Below are 19,333 nucleotides of genomic sequence, written 5' to 3' on the forward strand. Positions count from 1 at the left end.
CTTTGAGGCATAATTTCTTATGATTGCAATATTTAAATAACAAACAATATGTTGTGTCGATTTATAAAGATTACCTACATTTCGGAGTTCTTTGTACAGTTATCAGTAAAAATATTGCAATATAATTTTACAACAACTGTAAGCTTTATCCAGTATTTACCCTAGTGTTTCGCCCGCGTCTTCATCCATTTTCATCATGGTATTGTTGGCCATTATAACACAAGCTTACATGTTGGAGCAACTGCACTTTTACAAGCACTTTTTGTTTTTTAACAAACGAGTACTGCACATTTTGACTTGATATCTATTGGTCCGCGTAAACTACACAAAAGTCCGTTTCACACAATCGCTGTAGTTACATAGTGACATTATTTATTAGTTGTAGGTTAGTTTTTGTAACTACATTCCATAATCCGTGAGGTAGATATGTCATTACAGTTGAGGCCGAGAATTGTATTGAGTATTGACAAATACCCACTTAGTTTGAGTTGGTTCGCGTGAAACAAAACAACAACTATTAATACATTTCATACATATTTTATTCAACATTACAAAATATTTACAGCTAAGTTATTTATACAAGATACAAATTCACATAAGTAATACAATGCTAGAGGTAATTTGGCAAGTCTGTTTACGGTACAAAATTGTTATGCATTGGCTTTTACGCAGCCTAACCGTTACATTAATTGACAGTGTACCAACGAATTGCAAGGCACATTGATTAGACTAGGCCCAATTTCTAGGTAGAACGCACTCATTGTTAATTCACGATTAGTAATATTTTGTGATAAAAGAACTAGTTACTGAGTATATGTCTCTTATTTATTGGACACTATGGTCCCAGAAATTATTAGTATCACCATCATCAACAGCCAATTGCTGTCCACTGCTGAAAACAGGTTGGCAAATCATTAGTATTGCTTCAATAATTAAGATGCTATTTTTTTTAGCTTTAGGTACTTATTCGCCACACTGGTCTTTTCGTAATGACGCCCCCGGAGCCAAAGTTCTCGTCATGAGTTGCTTCCAAGTGGTGGACACAATAAGATTGTTTTAAAACAAGATGCTATCAATTGGCAATAGACGATAAATCATAACTTAAGGTCTACATCAAAATTGGGCTTTAAGTTCTAATAAAATTGCTTCGATAAAAGTTTTTAGTTGATTTGAGCACTTTCACTGGATTTAATCACAATAATACATAGATAGTAGGTTGGTACAATATGGATGCATGCATATACTTATTCTGATGTACTTACATTTTATAAGAAACTTCCCTCATTTGATCGGTAATTGCATAAATATAAGAGCAAATGTACATTACCATTATGCCTCACGTTCTCATAAAACAGTTTTTTTGCTAGCAAACTTCGATATAGTGTTAAAACATTTCATTTTCAATATATATTTCATTAAACTTGACTAGATTGAGTGGTAATTCAAAAGGTTGCATAGACTTGATTAGATATTCTTAAAATATGTAATTGAAACACTGATATACGAGACCATGAAAGCCTGAGAAATCTATACACTTAACTATTGTTTTTAATCATCCTCTGCATAGCCTTTTCAGACAGCAGATTTTTTATTCCACCGAGTACCTCTAATAAGATTAAATAGTCGTTTTGGATAGCTAATCCTTAGGTCAATATTGTAAAAATGTTCGAGGCTTCTATGGCTCTCAATGTCTCATATATTATGTTCGGTTTAGCACTAACAACCTGGCAAATTTATTGGCTAACAGTGGTCGAAAAAATATTTTGATTATTTGTTCCATGTACTATAATCTTACATTTGGTCTATGGCACTAAAAACTGCAGTTCAAAATCGATAAGTAATAAAGTTTTTTTATGTAAGTTGTCTCAGCATATTGTTATTTTCTTATCAGTAAGCATTCGGAGCACAGATACGCGAGAGACAGTTGATTTTCTATTGTTTTACAATTGGCGACAGCCGACACACAAGCAAGTTGCATAACCAAGATATTCTTGTACTCTGGAAGAAATATATTACCTCTATATGCGTAGGTAACGAAGATACAATTATATTCATAAGACTTGATAAGACCAATTTACTCTTACATATAAGAACACATTTTATATGATAAAACAAATTCACCCACCATTTGCAAGCTAGTTTACAAAATAAGGTTTTTAAATGCAAGTAAGGCCAAAATTCACTGTTAACATAAACGTCCGTTTTCTTAAAATAAATTCACTATGAATTTTTCAGTTTAATTTTCAAAGTGCCAGTTGTTTTAAGAAAAACAGACGTTTTTGTTGTTGATGCACTTAGGCCTAAGTATACTCTATGGTTATCCTCAACAAAATTGCAGTAATTTCCTATTACAAAATCTATGGTACACAAAAAAAAACAATAATAACATGAAACAGCCATAAAACAAACTATCTAACAACCTTTTTACATAGAATTAAAAAAAAACAATGGATTATTATGACAAACAAAATTACAATGATAATATGAAAGCATATAAAAAGCGTGCACTGTTACAATTTGACGGAAAATATAAAATTACAGTTATTTGAATTATTATTCACATAGGTATTAAAAACATTTAAATTCAAGATTGCCTACCAAAATTATGCTGACAAACTACCTATATTGGATGCATTTATATTTTAAAAGGATATAAAATGACTTGATATAATTGAATTTTTAAAATAACGAAGCTTATTTCACTATGGTTCACCATTTCAAGACATATAACAGCAAATAATATTAAAAAAAATATATGGCAACATTATATGAAGTTATAGGGAACGTCCACATTTGAAGATCTCAGAGTAAATAATATAAAGTGCAAATTCGTAGAAACATAACTTTAGTTTTAAACTGTTTTTTCCCACATTCATTTCATTTTCATCAACACAAAAAATGCAAAAATTATATTTTCGGAATCGATTTTTTGTGAACTAAAAAAAATAAGCCTTACCTATAGATTGTAATGTGCAATTAGAAATACTTTTGGAAATACCTTACCCTTTCTTCTCCTTACTAACTCGAGTCTTGGCATTGCGTTTTAAGCTGCTATTACTGTAAGCAAAATAATTTTGAATTCAAGTTTGAGACTAAAAAACAATTGCACATGACTCTTTAATATTTAAATTGATATCAAATATAGTTAAATAAGATTTTAATTTTGCATCAAAAATATTAGGAGGCCTATTAGACCGCATAGCTAAATTCCCCGGACCGCAACGTAAAACACAACATTAGATATAACTACTGTGGTTAAAATTAACTACGTTTTCATTTAGCGTGAAAATGCACAAAAAAGTGTGTTGCCAGAAGCAAATTTCTTTTATATACCATAAAAATTAGCACCCAAATTCAACAGAAATGACATATACATACTTTGTTTGTCTGTATCTACTTGTTAGTTCTATCTGCACAGATTAGTATAAAACGAAACATACCTTTTTAAGAATAAATGTATCGGTATTTTCTTGGTAATTAGTTGACAATGTAGCAGCAAAGTAAGAATATATTTTATTTTTTATATATAACGTGGGAAATACGGATTTTCGAACGTGTTTAGATATGGTACCGGTATCAGTACCGTTTAATGCGGTTTAGTATTATTATTGTCTATAACCTCCACCTTATTTATAATTCCATTATTTATCATTCCATATCCAGGATATTCACTTTAATCGGGTAATAAGGTGTACCTACTGGAAGTCACGATAAAAGGTTTTTGCTTTCCCTGTGTAATTCAATTATTTGGATTAAACCACTACTAGCTTTGGTAACTTCTCACTAAACACGTATAACGCCATAATATCTCAAACATACCTACGTCACTGACGATTTTAAATGATAAAACATTTTAAAATAGTGGATAACGCTGAGGTGTTCAGTGGGTAGATACGCAATCCAGCCTATTTAGTTTTTTTTTATGTTTGAGCTGTTATAAAATTTAAGTTAGTGCGATTAAACCAGATCCCAATGCTCGTCCTACAACTTAGTGTGACGAACCCAGATATATGCAACATATTTATGTTATAAATCTTATCTTTCAATTTCGATGTGATAAGTCTTGTTACGTGGTATTATCCATTTATTGCTTGTATCTGGTTATGTCATAAAACGTATATGTATAGAACACATAATTTCAATATTGCACATGAATGTTGGTCTAGCGCACAAAATTGCATCAAAATGTGTTATATACTTGTGCCCATAGTATCTATCTACAACACACAGGTGATAACTATCTACTACACATCATTTATAAAAAAAACATCGCCTATAAATTAATTATTTAGTGATGGCAACACAGATAAGACTTGGCAACATCACAACTGATTAACAGGGATTTTCATACATGATCACATCTTGATATAATCATGAATGAAAATCTATATATTATTCTCTTTATATGAACATGCTTAGAAGTTCCAGTTTTGATCCAGTAAAATAGAATAAAATATTTTACATTGAAAATTAATTATAGCATTAAAGTCTATGTTTTTTCATCACTTAATAATTAATTTACTCCCGTTGGTGCTGACATCTACTCTTATAAAACCATTGAATAAGCCTGTGGTTCAAGAGAAACTAGGTCCAATATATTTGTTATGCATTGAATGTCAGTATATAAAATCTCTCTTGGACGATAAGCTAGTGCAAATTGCATTCAATTACGTAAAACAATTTCAGGCACATTTATGACACTGCAGTTTATATATTGCTATATTTCAAATTACTTAATTACATGTATCTATATACTGATATTTATATCAAAGCAGTGTAACATATTTATAATATGAAGAATAACCATCACCACATAATTTGTCGATATGTTTAAAAAAGGTACGTAATATCGATTAACTGATACTCTTAGTTCAGCTCTAGCCATAGTAATATGATCTATCGATAATCCCATATCAATTTTGTCATGCAATTAAACTAATTGTATTACGTAATTCGAATGCAAGACCAAGTTCACCGACCACATAAACCTCCGTTTTTCTTAAAACAACTGTCAGCTTACTTAAAAATGTATAGCTCACAGTTGTTTTAAACAAAACTGACGTTTATATTGCCAATGAACTCGAGCTAAACCGTCAGTTGCAGAAAGAACCATTAAAATTAATGCTTCTTCAAATCGATTGCTGACTCTTTCTTTGTCAACAAGATAAAAAGTGTTAGCAAAAGATTTTAAGAAGCTTTTATTAACACGCTTATATTAACTTCACTTGTAACTATACTCTATCCACGGAAGCAAGAGCTAAAAGGTAAACAAAGAATGACACTTTTTCAAGATGGCGGTATAACCCGACCGATGACAAAATCACAGATATTGCGACCATTTTACACAAAAATGTGACTTTTTGTCATAGGTCGGGTTATACCGCCATCTTGAAAAAGTGTCATTCTTTGTTTACCTTTTAGCTCTTGCTTCCGTGGATAGAGTATAAGTATGTAACAAAATCTAGCAATCTTAATTTGACCAACTTCCCGGTCTTTGATTAGGATGAAATTTTCCACACGCTCTGAGTTCTAATCACAATACATGACTAGCTAAGAAACGTTTTTTACACTATGTATTTTATTTTAATGGATCTTTCTGCAGCTGAAAGTGTCACATATTTTTTTTTAATCCCAGTTTGTGATACGACAAACTAACAAACAAACAAGCTAGCTACCCTTTACAACCGTTTTGGAGACCTGTTTTACCGGCTAGTGATGTACTTAGGCTCCATGTGGCCGGTATCTGACAGTGAGCGTAGTACCACGTTGCCGTTTGGCATTATCGATAGCCAAGTGATGGATGCGTGGTTTAGAGATATTCGGAGCCAACCTTCGGGCGGGAATTGGAGTGCTCTGGAACGGAAAATATCATTGTTATTGACTGGAAATAACGATAAATTAGTTTGATAATGTTTATAACAAAAGTATGTATAGGAAAATTTAGAATTCAAAACAACAACCTAACTGGTATTTTATGATATTAATTTAGGTAATGCGCTCTATTTAGTGATTTTTCGGGAGTACTCAAATTAGTTATTACTCGATTATATCGCTATATAAATAAACCAAGACATATGTGACTTATTGTACTTTTTATAGTCTACTTTAGAAATATAGACTAATACAATATTATGTGTAAAGCATATGTACTTTAGATGTACCTAATCACAAGGTTATACAAAATTGTATCTTACAACTTACGGAAGTTGCTTACGACATTTTACAGGTGTAAAAGCCGGGTAACACAAGCAAATCAATAATTAACGGGGCTAACCGACAGTCAGAAGTATCTCAATAAAAAAATTATGAATAAAATACTCACTTGCAAACGAAAAACCGTATCACATTAGCGTGACAGACCAACAGCGTATACGAGTCCTCCGTCTGCTCAGGGGGGGCTCGATAGAAGTAGCGACGGAACCCGGCCTCGATGCGAGCGCTGTCCTGGAAGAACTGCTGCACGTGCCAACGATAGCATTACTATACTCGCCAGTTGCATTCCAATTCAGAACGTATGTGTGTGAGGATAAGATCGGGTTTTGGAGAGAAATAATGTAGCGGATAAGGTTGAGTTTTGGTTGAAGGAAAGTGGTGTAAGAATAGGAAGATTAAGGATTGCCTGCGCTATCCAATTGAGACCTAATGTGTGTAAGGATAAGGTGCACTTTTGATTGGAAGGTAATGTAGTTATAGGTAGTTTGAGGGTTGTCTGCTTTGGATAGAAGTAGCGACGAAACCCGGCCTCGATGCGAGCGCTGTCCTGGAAGAACTGCTGCACGTGCCAACGATAGCATTACTATACTCGCCAGTTGCATTCCAATTTAGAACTTATGTGTTTTAGGATAAGGTTGAGTTTTGAAGAGAAATAATGTAGCGGATAAGGTTGAATTTTGGTTGAAGGAAAGGGGTGTAAGAATAGGAAGTTTGAGGGTTGCCTGCGCTATCCAATTTAGAACTTATGTGTTTAGGATAAGATTGGATTTTGATCGAAGGAAAGAGAGATGGGAAGTGAGAATTTATGTGTATTAGGATAAGGTCGGGTTTTAATTGAAGTAAAGTAGCGATAGGAAGTCTGACGGTTGCCTGCGCATTCCAATTGAGACCTAATGTGTGAAGGATAAGGTGCACTTTTGATTGGAGGAAGGTAATGTAGTTATAGGTAGTTTGAGGGTTGTCTGCTTTGGATAGAAGTAGCGACGGAACCCGGCCTCGATGCGAGCGCTGTCCTGGAAGAACTGCTGCACGTGCCAACGATAGCATTACTATACTCGCCAGTTGCATTGCAATTCAGAACTTATGTGTGTTAGGATAAGGTTGAGTATGGAAGGAAAGTTGTGTAGGAATAATAAGTGTGCAATATAGTATGTTATTCATGTTTGAAGCTTGTAGTTCTAGTAAAAACAACATGTGACCTACTCCATAAAGCCTCTGAAGTGTGTGGGTATGGTTACTATTTTCCATATTAAGTCATTTGGCTCTAGGTAGAGGGTAACTCTGACTTGAAAGTGCTATTAATCTAGTTAAAATGGTACGGACATAGTTGAAAGGGGTAAGGCTTAGATAAAAGGTAATATAAATGTTAGGAAAAGGATCACACCAATTAACTGCAGATTTCAATAATATATCTATCGGTAACTTTCTTACTAGACTTTCTATTGACATGAATGTCTTAACTTCTATCTCTAGTAAGTTAATCAGATAGGTTATTGAAATTCAGCTTAAATGACGTTGGGTGTTAGGATGAAATAATGGATTGGTTAATGAAATGCAATACTGGGTGGTATAGTACAATACAAATATAAATGGTAATTATACATGCAATCAACTGTCCAAATAGAATGACATTTAACAGGTCCACGAAGTGGTACAATTTGGACAAATACCACCTTATTATAAAACTTGGTCTTTAGTATTAGGTTAAGATCATTAACTTCAGGACGTCAGTTTAAATTAGTGATAAAAATATTTTACAAGACCCTGTTTTATAATAAGGAGAATGAAGTTTAAAAACATTCAACACATATTTTACCAGCTGTTCCCTAAATGCAAAAGTAATTCTGCCTGCCTGTCTGTATTTCACGACAAAACTGCTGAACCGACTTAAATGAAATTTGGACAGATAGAGCCTAAGATAGGCCAAAAGTATATGCAAAATGAGTCTACTATTATGTCCAAGTGAATATAATGTACTAAGTAGAGATGAAGAAAGAAAATGAGAATTCCCGTAAATACAGAAACAGAAATTGTGCATGTAGTTCCTTAGAATATAGGCCTTCAAGACAACACTTTTTCTTCAGCTATACAATATTAGCATAGATATGACAGCAAACAGGTTATCCTAAGGTGATCAGAAGATTTGAATTTCCAATAAGCCTTTGAGAGTTTCAGTAACATTTGAATAAGCAGCTCTGAAGCCGTTGAATGTGCAAAGAGGTTTTATATCTCGAAATTCTATAACTACAAATTCTGGGTGTGTTTGTAGATTATGTGCAGGTATTGTAGTTCAGAAACATTTTGATATGCACCTTTATCTGTTTTCATTGCTATCTTATTTACTTTGATCCGATGTTAAGACAACAAACCTATATTTTATCTTTAAGTAGGTACCTAAGTACTTAATATATTTTCAAAATGGAGTCTATCAAATTACAAAAGTATTGTGTTATATATGATTTGAAAGAGTTGATCTGACTTGAGGTATGCACGTGCGTTGACAAAAGAATTCCGTTCGTTGGCCATTGCTCAGAAATGAATACGCTAGCGTGCCTTCAATAGAATAACTACATACAAAATGCATTGTATAAATGAACCGATTCAAAAGGATAAATGGTGATCTGTATCACAGGGGTAACCTTATTCAGACATCATTCTCTAAAAAATGCAACATATAGTAGTGTTTAACATTATTGTAATATAAGAGAAAATAAAGATGTTTATTATTCATTATTATTTGAACACAAATGTGACAAAGACAAAGCAAATAGGTCAACGTATTACGAATTCTTCTGTTAAAATGATGCACGCATGATATTATGAGACATAGTTAAAAAAATCATTGTGATACTTACTTTGGGTTCCGGCCTCCAATGTCCAACGGGAGGTTCCGGAGGAATTGGAGCTCCTTCTTCAATCAACTGGCAGTCTTTAACTTCTATATCCTTATCTAAGTGCTTAGCTATAATATTAGCCGTCTCCTGGGCTCTGGTCATGGTTGATTGGACTAGGAGGTCCCATTTTATGTCAAGGTTGGCCAATCTTTGGCCTGTGAAGTCTGCTTGGAGACGGCCTGGAATGGTACAGAGTATTTGTTAAGTTGTGGCAATTTTTTGACCCTCAACGCAAACATATTGATATATTGGTAAAAGATGTAACATAATTATTGATATCAGAAAGCAAAGTGCTTAATTTCAAATCACAAAAAAATATTCTTGACAGCTAACAAAAACAAATCGCAAAGTACATAACAAGAGGCTTTGCAATAATGAAATTCCAGCAAAAATTATATGAGTATGGGAAAGGAAGAATTTATTTAATGATTCTGATTGTTTCGTAGTAAATCAACAATATACTAAATATGTAAATATTTCATTCAAAAATTACTGAATGGATTGCTGTCCCATTATAGTTATTTAGAATAACATTCTTATGATGTTTATTATATAGATGCGGTAGTAATTTTGGAGACTCAACAGAGTCTTGGACGGAAAGCTAGTTACCGCACAAAAAAAATATTATAGTCATATTACCCAAATCCGTAAGAGTCCTATCGGTATCCTTAGCACCATCAATATTGTACTGTCCATGTCTAATCAGGAACAGATGCCTTACAGCACGGCTCTTAGCCTTCTCCAGCTTTTCATTGTACTTGTTGTCATCTTCAGGACGGTCACCGACCGACCGCTTTATTGGTTTCACTAGACATTCCGGTTCCCGGCTGTAAACGGGAAGTGATACTGTGAATACTATATAAATGTACATTCTACATAATAAAATATCATGAATGTGAAAGTTTGTACACTGTCACATAAAAACTATTGAATGAAATGAACAACTTGCTGAAAGTAAATAAAAAGTAGTACCTAGTAAGAGTAGTGAAAATTATCTAATTATTTTTTGCAATATAGCCAAAACCTTAGAATTGAAATGACTGAATTAATATTCAGTCATCATCCTCATCCTCCAAGCCTTATCCCGACTATGTTGGGGTCGGATCCAAGGTTAGGTTGGTAAGTAATATTTAGTCTTATAATGTGAGTATAATATTTATTTAAAGAAATAATTTAAATTATGTACTCAATCAATGTGTAGACAAACCAAGAAAATATATAAGCAGTCCATAATTGTGTCACAAACCGCCATATACTACCAAACCTTGTGTCCTTTTATTTTACATTTAAAGACTTAACACCTTAACTTTCAAACCAAGTATAGTCTTGCATATGGAAGTCAAGGTAAACTGTCTTATTGAAATGTTAATAACATAGTCTCAGTAAGGAAAACTCTTTTAAATTATACTTTGTTTCTATTAGGGGAAGTCCCTAAAATTGTCTTTTATATACATACTATTTTCTATGAGGGAAAGTCCCTTATATTGTCTTCATGTAATCTCATTGTCTTAACAAATAGCACAGCCTAATAAGATTTTCAGAGTTACACTGATAATGACATTTGTTTCACATTTCAGGTAAATTTTAAGGTCACTAAACGATCTACCTACATTGAAGAATACGTTAAAATTTATGCGCTCTTTATTCGCTTTTAGCATCAAAACATTGCTGTCATAAAGTAGGTTATGACCTGCTTATATTGGAAGCCATCTGCATGAATAAAACCTCCGTACTGCGCTCAGATAAGGATTTGAATACAAAAGGGAACAATACTGTGTATCTAATAGGCCTTAGACACGCTATTTACTTACTAATTATGCAAACAAATGATTTTTTCGTGACCGAAAATAAGTATCAGATATTTTGATAAAACAAAGTACTTACTGGTCCCAATTTCTATCCCATTGGACGCTGGGAGTAAAGTTTGTGGTCCAAGCGTTGTGAGCTATAGATCTTCTCTCATCTGTGTCATTGTTTATTCGGTAATACGCTAAACCGCCTCCAACGGCACCCAAACTTAGCAGAGCCACCTTTTGAAACCTCGACCACGTAGCCATGTTGATTTAATTAATCGCCGATACGACAATACAATACCATTTGCGGTAGTATTTTTTGCCGTAATTCTATTAATAGGAAGTTTATTTGAAATTATTTCGCTCACAAAATAACCTCCTTACTTCCACGACGTTTTGCAAACTGACAGTTTTAAAGAAATTTCAATAGAGGTGGAAGGATAGGTTAGTGCTGTCAACTAAAGTTACTAATCAACTAAAGCATTGAAAATGTACTATTTACGTTAAACTATGAAACTGTTTATAGCTTCTTTAAACGACGTATGTTATTTAAAAAATGCAATTTCTAGACTAAATTTTAAAAAAGCCCCGAGGCCTGAAGACAGTTTAATATATTTTAGTCGATTATTGTAATTTATTAAAGATTCCAGTAGTTTCACATAATTCACGAGTCTAGCAAGGGGACAAAATAATAACATTTTTGAGGAATACATAGACCTTAATGATAAAATAAAACTCGGCGGTAATAAAATACATTTATATCATTTAACTATTCAACCCTTACAAACATTCATTAATATTAACATTATTCTCTCATTATCTAGCTTATTTTCCTAGGTTTCAACTGAACTGGAAACCCGTTCAATGAAGCGACAGAAATGGAAATAAACACTCGCATATCGTCGTAGGTCTCCGAAGATGAAGCTTCAAATTCTCTCAGCACTCTCACACAGACTGTTTTCACTAATTTAGTGCCAAAGTATCTTCCTGAAAAATTAAAACAATACGCCAATAAGTTCCAGTTTATACTGGCTCAATAGACTAAAATATATTTAGTACGGTCCTACTAATATTATGAACGACTTTGTTAGAAAGTAAAGATTCATTCTGAATGGATTTTGATGCATTTTCGCAGTAATGTAACCTATGTATCTGGATAGCATGTAGGCAGCTTTTCCTATATGTACCCACCCAAACAATCCATAGGTCCCAAACTGAACGGAATGTAAGCATTGGGGTTCCTTGTCTTGACATTTTCTGGATTGAACCGCTCTGGGTCGAAGTGTTCAGGGTCGGTCCAAAAGCGAGGGTCACGATGCAAATGGTAGATAGGAGCCACTAATGAACAGCCTGCTGGTAGAGTATATTCACCTGAAAGGTAATAAAGGAGGCATTAAATAACGGTTTTTGTTAAATCAAAGTATCTATCCACTAGCTGTTCCTCTCAGTTTCAAAAACGTCTAGGAAAAACCTGTTCCAGCAACTAGGTAAAGCGTAGGCCTTTCTTTAAAAGAATTTCGTAATACAAACATCTGATGGCTTAAAAACTTCGCCGCTCCGCTTTGGAGATGATGGTGAGGATGGTGTCCTTTCACTATCTCACAATAGGGACATATGGTTCACAGAAAGCTTTTCCACTTTTTCCGATCTTGGATTTGGACTTATGAAAATTAATAAAGACTTGTTCTAACAGCTTACCAGCAGTAATATCTTCGTTGACAGTCCTCTGCAGTATGGCTCCTATAGGGAAGAGCCGCAGTACTTCTTTGAACACCATCTCTAGATATGGCATCTGCTTAAAGTCATCGTCAGTCACGTATCTATCTTCGTCGCCTATTACTCGTTTTATTTCATCGTAGAGTTTTTCCTGAAAACAATAAAATATACGAATGAACAGTTCCGGCAAACTTTTCGTCGATACGGAAATGCGTTAGGTACATTAGCAGTTACCTATGTAAATTACATAGATCAGCGTTATGTAGAAAAGAATATCTAGGGATATATTCTCTGTTCTCTTCTAAAAGTTCACAAACCAAGCAATATTCCTTACCTGACATTTTGGGTGATAAGCCATCATAAGTATGAGGAAGGAAGAAATCTTTGCTGTTGCTTCTTGACTCTGAAAGAAAATCATAATATTGCAATCTACAATGCAGTTAAGGTAGCGTAAAATTACAAAATTCAGGTGCAAATAGAACTTACCGAAGTAAATATAGTAAAAGTCTCCTGAACCAATTCCTCTTTATTCAACTCCTGGGACAGCAGAAACCTGTCAATCACACTAAGCTGCGTATTAATCCCTGCATCGTCTTCAGAATTCATCAGGTTCCTTTGACTATCTTCCAAGGTCTTCAATCTATCAGCCCTGTGCAATAGGATGCGTTCACTGAACTCTGTCATGATGTTCACGAAATGCTTCTGAAGATGATGGTCACTTGTCACCCAGAAGACTGGGTCTATTTGGAGGTACCACTTTGTCATTCTTCGGAATATTACGTCGTAGAGGCTGGAAATAGAGAAAATAATTTAGAGAACATAGAAATCTATCTTTGAACACGAAGATTTTTTATGTGAAAGTGCTGTTACTGTCTTAGTGAGGCAAGCAAAAAAACAAACAAACATATTAAGGCCCAAACTACGCCAAAGCGAAGGGGTTGTAATAAAGACGAGTAGGTAATAGTTACCCTGGTGATGAATCAATAACTTCTTCAATGTGAGGTAATTTCAAGGTCTGCTCTTTTGTTAAGCCCATCAATGTTTCTGTAAAAGGAAAAAATATTTTAATCTTATAGCATTAATCTTAAATAACTTTCTCTTTTTTCTTGGGAAATTAGAAAAACTTTTAGTCTTATACTAGTTTAAAATGTCACTTATGTAGTTATCGACATAGGTAGACTTAGTGGATTTTAAGAGCACTGCTCCTAGCCACGCGTCTGTCGGAAATTGTCCAGAAACTACGCCATATTTTCCCCTACTAAAACTACTAAGACACGTTGCAGGTATAAGCTACAGAACTGCAGTTTTAACTTCAATGTACTTACGACAAACAGCATAACTGGTTGTCCTCACGACATCTTTGTACACATTAAACTCTCCCCTCTTCTCAGTCCTGAACTTATGAAGAAGAGAGTCCACCTCGATGTTAAAGGCTTCGCCGTAACTCTCTATAGCTCGTTTGCCATAGTTAGGAGTTGCTATCTTCCTGTGTTTGCGCCATATTGGACCTGGGAAGTATATAATACGTATAGTAAATTAGGTATAAGAGCGGTTCAGTTCTCCTATTGCTGCGGAATTGTCCGAAAGAGTTACCGCGTCCCTGGTACATAAAGGCTTTAAGAAGGAACATAATCGGTTTTAATCAGTAAGAGTCTGACACTCCATAACGCTGCTATCCCAAAGCGGGAAGGGCATTTGATGATTTTCCATAAAGTCCCCAGTACACAATGGCCCATGCGTGGCCACTACACGCCATCCACCAATGTGTAAAGGGGGTATTGGGGGCTAGAAAGGGGTATAGTTCCCGCAAAACATAGTGGCGGCTGGCTGCTAATCTCCGAGCACAGATGACAGATACTTCTTATCCGGGTGAGTATTGGATGAGGATGAATTTAAGGGTGAAATAGTGTAAATTGAAGTCTCACCTGAACCACTCAATATTCCACCTCCGAGTACTTCCGCCATGTACTTGTATTGAGGACCTTTCACACTCGTCTTCGTGTTAGAGAGCAGTAGCTGAAAAAATATTATATTATATATAGGTATTTACACTAACAAACAGTAATATTTTTTTGGGAATAAAATATGCGCGAAAGATTTTGGTGGTTTGGTGCAATCTTGCCATTAACGTAGCTAATCCCTAAGTACGCAACTTATGTGGTTCATAAACGTATTACAACAAACTTACTTTCAGCTCATCGGGATTGCTGACAAGGATGTTCAGATCAGGTCCGAGCCAGAATCTCATGACCCCACCATAATCTGCCATCAGCTTTCTCACAACTTCAGTGAATTCTGAAAACAGACAGAAACATTCTGAACTTTTTTGACTGCTTAGCTGTTTATCGCGTTCCGAGGGTAGTAGCTAAACTTTCCGTACCCGGGTGAAATTATAGTGTAGCATTACCATCGAGGAAGATTTTTTAAAATTGCAAGGCAGTTTTTGAGTTTATTCTATTGATATTTTTTGATGAAACTTGGTCGTAAGTTTCATCAAAATGCGTTTACAACTTTTGCGATTAAGAAAGTAAAAAGTGCCTTCAAAAATAGTCGAAAGCCTGGAATTAACATCAGCTGGAACTATAAAATAATTTGTCTTGAAAAAACGGTAGTTTTGGAACCGAAAACTGGTCATAACTGGTCAAAACTGGTCATCAACCACTGACAAGCTTTTCAATCAGATTACGCGATGACGTCTGTCAACAGTCAACAATAATATAATTACAGGTCAAGCCGTTAACAGATATCAAGATAGTCACCTAGAGCAATTACTCCATTCTAAAAGCCATTTATAATTACAAAATAATACACCTAATAACAAATAAACATCGGGTCAATTATAACATTGCTATTATGTAAAGGACAGAGGTCAGAAATGATCACTGTTCCACGTAATAGTTTAACCCTTGCATTGCCGGGTCAACAGACAAGGAAAATGGTAGTTTTATACGTCATGGTCAGCTTTAATGCAAATAATCATCTCTGTCGTAATTGTTGCATTTTATCCTATTACTATTATTGACAGTATTCACGCCAAAACTACTGGACCGATTACATTGATGGCACGGATTATGTCCTGCTGCGAGGTCCCAGTACATAAAGGGCTTAAGAAGGAACATGGTAGCTTTTAGTCAGTGCTTCTCTTTAGCGAGTCAACAATCAAATTACAATGAAATATTTTAAGGAAATACTAATTGTTTCTTCATAAAAAGATAGAGTTAACTATTAATGCAGTCGTAATTAAACAGTGAAGCGAAAAAAAAATGCCTGAATAATACGGAACCCTTGAGATTTAAACTCATTATTATTTTATAACTGTCCGATGAGCTTACAGTAATTACAATTACTTTATGCTTGACGCTTAATCAATTTTATCGATATTGCGATTCAATATCAGGCACATAATAATGTGAGATCATATACCCAATAATGTTGGCAGGCATAATTTTAAAAGCTAACATAAATAAATTTGATCCCGGCCGCTGCGGTGGACGTGGAAGCATCCACGGGCGTTTGCTGTAGAGAGATGGCTCTCAGTCATCACAAAAGTCACAAAGTTTCAGGTGGCTCATCGTCCTTCCGTCTCCTAAGAGACGACAGGCTTTTGTCGGTGGTGAGCGTTATTCCACGCGCTCCCAAAAGAGAATCAGCGAACCCCAGTGGGGCCCACCAGGGCCAAACGCTGCCGAGGCTGTGGTATTATTCGAAAAAGATAACCGCGGCTCTTGTGCTTAGAAGGCTTAGGAAAGAGCTCGGCTCCAGGGATTAGATGGATCACTGATTAAAAGCATCTTTTTCCTATGTTAAGTTCTCGATCTAATCTAATTGTTTTCCGGGCGCGGGAAGCAGTTTTCTCGGGAACATCTATACTTACTAAAAATCTATCATATTATTTACTTACTTTCTGGCTGACCCATAAACATCAACGCATTTCCCAGCAAGGGTATGGTTGGAGGTCCAGGTATCTTCTCCGCCATTTTGATCATCCTCCTGTTTTTGAAGCGCCATAGCAGCCAGGAGGCGACCAAGGCTGCTGCTGCCAAGTATAGAGGCCAGATCATTCTAGAAAAAAATATTTTTCAGTGAGCCAAATTACTTGTAAGTTGCAGAAGCGATGCCCAAACGGGAAGGCATACGGGACAATAAAAATACCTACTGTTTTTCGTTCTTTGAAAATATTTTAAATTAACCATCAATGAAGCATGTATCCAGATAATCCTTACAAACTTACGAGCGATTGAGCTCAATAATTATATGCTAGAGGAGGCAATATGTTTTATGTTTTAAAATTCATTACAATATAAAGAACAACAATTAGTGCTATTGACATGGTCTAAAAAATAACTGACATAAAAATATATACATTGAAAAAGAAAAACGAACTATTTAGAAACTTTCCCGCTCAACGTTCGACCACAGACTAAAAGAGAAAACTTTCACAAAAGTCCAAGGAGTTTTCATATCAATCCTCGATTACCAAGTTATTATGAAACATTTTTTTTTTTTCAATTTGCATATTGCTTACCTGTTTACAAAACGTCGTGCCACACACAATACGAATCACAAACTACCCTAAGTACGTGACAACGTAAACGTAATAATTGCACATAAAAATGCCGCCCATAGTGCGTGTGATATGCGGCACAAATGTCGAGGAGTAAATAAGGACAAAGAATATAATGAGCCTTCTGTCTATGGTATGATAGGTTGGAGGTATCAGCTGTAGTTAAAATTATGACGAACTAGAAATTGTAAAATATTATTTAAGCTGTTTTCCAAATCTATAGAAAAGCTGGGTGCCTGGATTACTAAAATGTCTCTACGAGTCGGATTTCGAACTGAAGATGAATTGCTACTTGACAGTCCCGAAAATCAAGCATTTTTCTTGTAAAACAGGGTTACTAAAAGTTCAAAACGCTGTTTAAATATTTAGTGGTCTCTTCTCTACTTTAATTGTACATCTACCTTATCCGTCACCGTAAAAATCAATCCTGGAGCGACTCCTCAACATTCGTACCGTGTCATATTAGCGTATAAGGTGGTATAAGTGTCGACAGGTCGCTGTATCTCTCAATAGCTAAAGAACTAAATAATATACCTAGGTAATTATCGAAGCACATGGTCCGTGGAACATAGGTACCTATTACATTTTATGGAGATATAGGAAACCACACGTTAGATGCCTGTAGATAAAAACTTGCTGGGATTATAGCAAAGTGACATTTCTGAGACGACCACAACTTATCGAGAGCATTAATTGACCATCGGTATTTACTATACACATTATTTTTCAATCAATGTTGATAAAAACTCGGCTACAATATGAACGGATATTCAAAACTATCGGATTTTGACCGCGTCCCCATATTGTTATGAAATATAGAATGAGACATAGTAGTTGTTTCGGGACATAAGTTGCCTACATGGTTTTTCTTTATTGAATTTTTTAATGTTTTTTGTTTATTTCCAGACCTGCCCTCTAAATAGGTTTAGAACGAATACAACAAATAGGAATTAGTCTAGCCTTCGATGACCAGAAAAATAGGGATGATTTAAATATACGTAGATCATAAATAGGTAATTATTCTTTATTAAATGAAATGAAAGAAGAGTGGATATCCAGGATCAATCTAACTCTTGCGAAATCAGGTAATTTAGTACTAACGCAATTTGGTGATTTTCCACCCGCAAAAAATACATAAGTAGGTACAGTAATTTTTCCTCATTTCGAATGTATAACGTGTGACGGATTTAGCACTAAACCTTGAAACACTACGCACTTTGTGTTAAAAATAAATCCTTTTGGTACATTTTCCCCTTAATCTTTTAATGTCATCTGTTGAGGAAACTGAAGTACTTTTTGTCGAAAGTTATAATGGTCCATTTCAAACGTGCTTTGATTACGAATAGCTACTTACAAGCTTACAAAAAGTTGTTACTGCATTAAAATATTAACGTAAGGCCTTTTTATTATATCTGTGCACTAAATTGATTTTTTTATTGACAAACTGCACCAGTTTGCGTAATTTGGTTACTTCATTGCACATCACGTGGATATTCGAGTGGTTTATCTTATGATTATGAAAGATTTTTATTTTGCAAAATATTTTTATTTTTCAAAATATTGAATAACCCGGTCTTGCTTACGAAATCGCCACGAAAATGAGTTTCGTACAAAAAGAATGTGAATTGGGATAATGATTCTTGTTTCACTTGCTTGGCTCACTGTTTTTTTTTCTTCAATCTCAATATCCTACTCCAGATAATTGTTTTTTAGGGTTCCGTACCCAACGGGTAAACCGGGACCCTATCGTTTTCTTAGTCATCTTATGTAGGTACTCATCTTTTGTACTCTCTCATATGCTCCTCTTATGTACTCTCTTATATACTTTCTTATATGTATATTCCTCTTATGTACTCCCCTTATGTACTCTTTTATATACTCCTCTTATTCCGTACCCAAAGGGTAACGGGACCCTATTTTTTCGCTCCTATGTCCGTCCGTCTGTCACCAGGCTGTATCTCATGAACTGTTATAGTCAGAGAGTTGAAATTTTCACGGATTACGTATTTCTGTTGACGCTATAACTACAAATACCGAAAACTAGAATAAAATAAATATTTTGGGGGGCCCCCATACAACAAGCGTGATTTTTTGCTCATTTTTGCTCGATATCGATTAATATATATGTAGAATATTAGTTTGGATGGTACGGA

The 19,333-nt window shown here is 34.9% G+C and overlaps 2 protein-coding genes across 5 annotated transcripts; both read right to left on the reverse strand.

The window, feature by feature from the left end:
* Window positions 1-521: 521 nt before the first annotated feature.
* Window positions 522-11,312, reverse strand: LOC110375615 (serine/threonine-protein phosphatase Pgam5, mitochondrial). Of its 4 annotated transcripts, none has more exons than XM_064040431.1 (6): window positions 10,992-11,312; window positions 9,747-9,934; window positions 9,069-9,286; window positions 6,323-6,453; window positions 5,707-5,853; window positions 522-3,057 (listed from the first exon to the last, which is right to left on the reverse strand). In XM_064040431.1, exons 1-6 carry the CDS (start codon window positions 11,162-11,164, stop codon window positions 3,000-3,002), a joined length of 915 nt encoding a protein of 304 aa, XP_063896501.1. In that variant the 5' UTR covers window positions 11,165-11,312; the 3' UTR covers window positions 522-2,999. The 4 variants fall into 4 exon arrangements, with proteins under 4 accessions (XP_063896501.1, XP_063896500.1, XP_063896503.1 ...); XM_064040430.1 differs by having other exon boundaries at window positions 6,323-6,456; XM_064040433.1 differs by having other exon boundaries at window positions 5,698-5,853; window positions 6,323-6,456.
* A 352-nt stretch (window positions 11,313-11,664) lies between these two features.
* LOC110375616 (cytochrome P450 4C1) lies at window positions 11,665-17,284 on the reverse strand. The gene is made up of 11 exons (XM_064040683.1): window positions 17,142-17,284; window positions 16,518-16,678; window positions 14,805-14,911; window positions 14,542-14,632; window positions 13,942-14,124; window positions 13,585-13,660; window positions 13,103-13,406; window positions 12,951-13,019; window positions 12,599-12,767; window positions 12,092-12,271; window positions 11,665-11,887 (listed from the first exon to the last, which is right to left on the reverse strand). Exons 2-11 carry the CDS (start codon window positions 16,675-16,677, stop codon window positions 11,721-11,723), a joined length of 1,506 nt encoding a protein of 501 aa, XP_063896753.1. The 5' UTR covers window position 16,678; window positions 17,142-17,284; the 3' UTR covers window positions 11,665-11,720.
* Between the last annotated feature and the right edge of the window lie 2,049 nt (window positions 17,285-19,333).

Source organism: Helicoverpa armigera, chromosome 22, assembly GCF_030705265.1.
Source record: "Helicoverpa armigera isolate CAAS_96S chromosome 22, ASM3070526v1, whole genome shotgun sequence".
NCBI lineage: Eukaryota > Metazoa > Arthropoda > Insecta > Lepidoptera > Noctuidae > Helicoverpa > Helicoverpa armigera.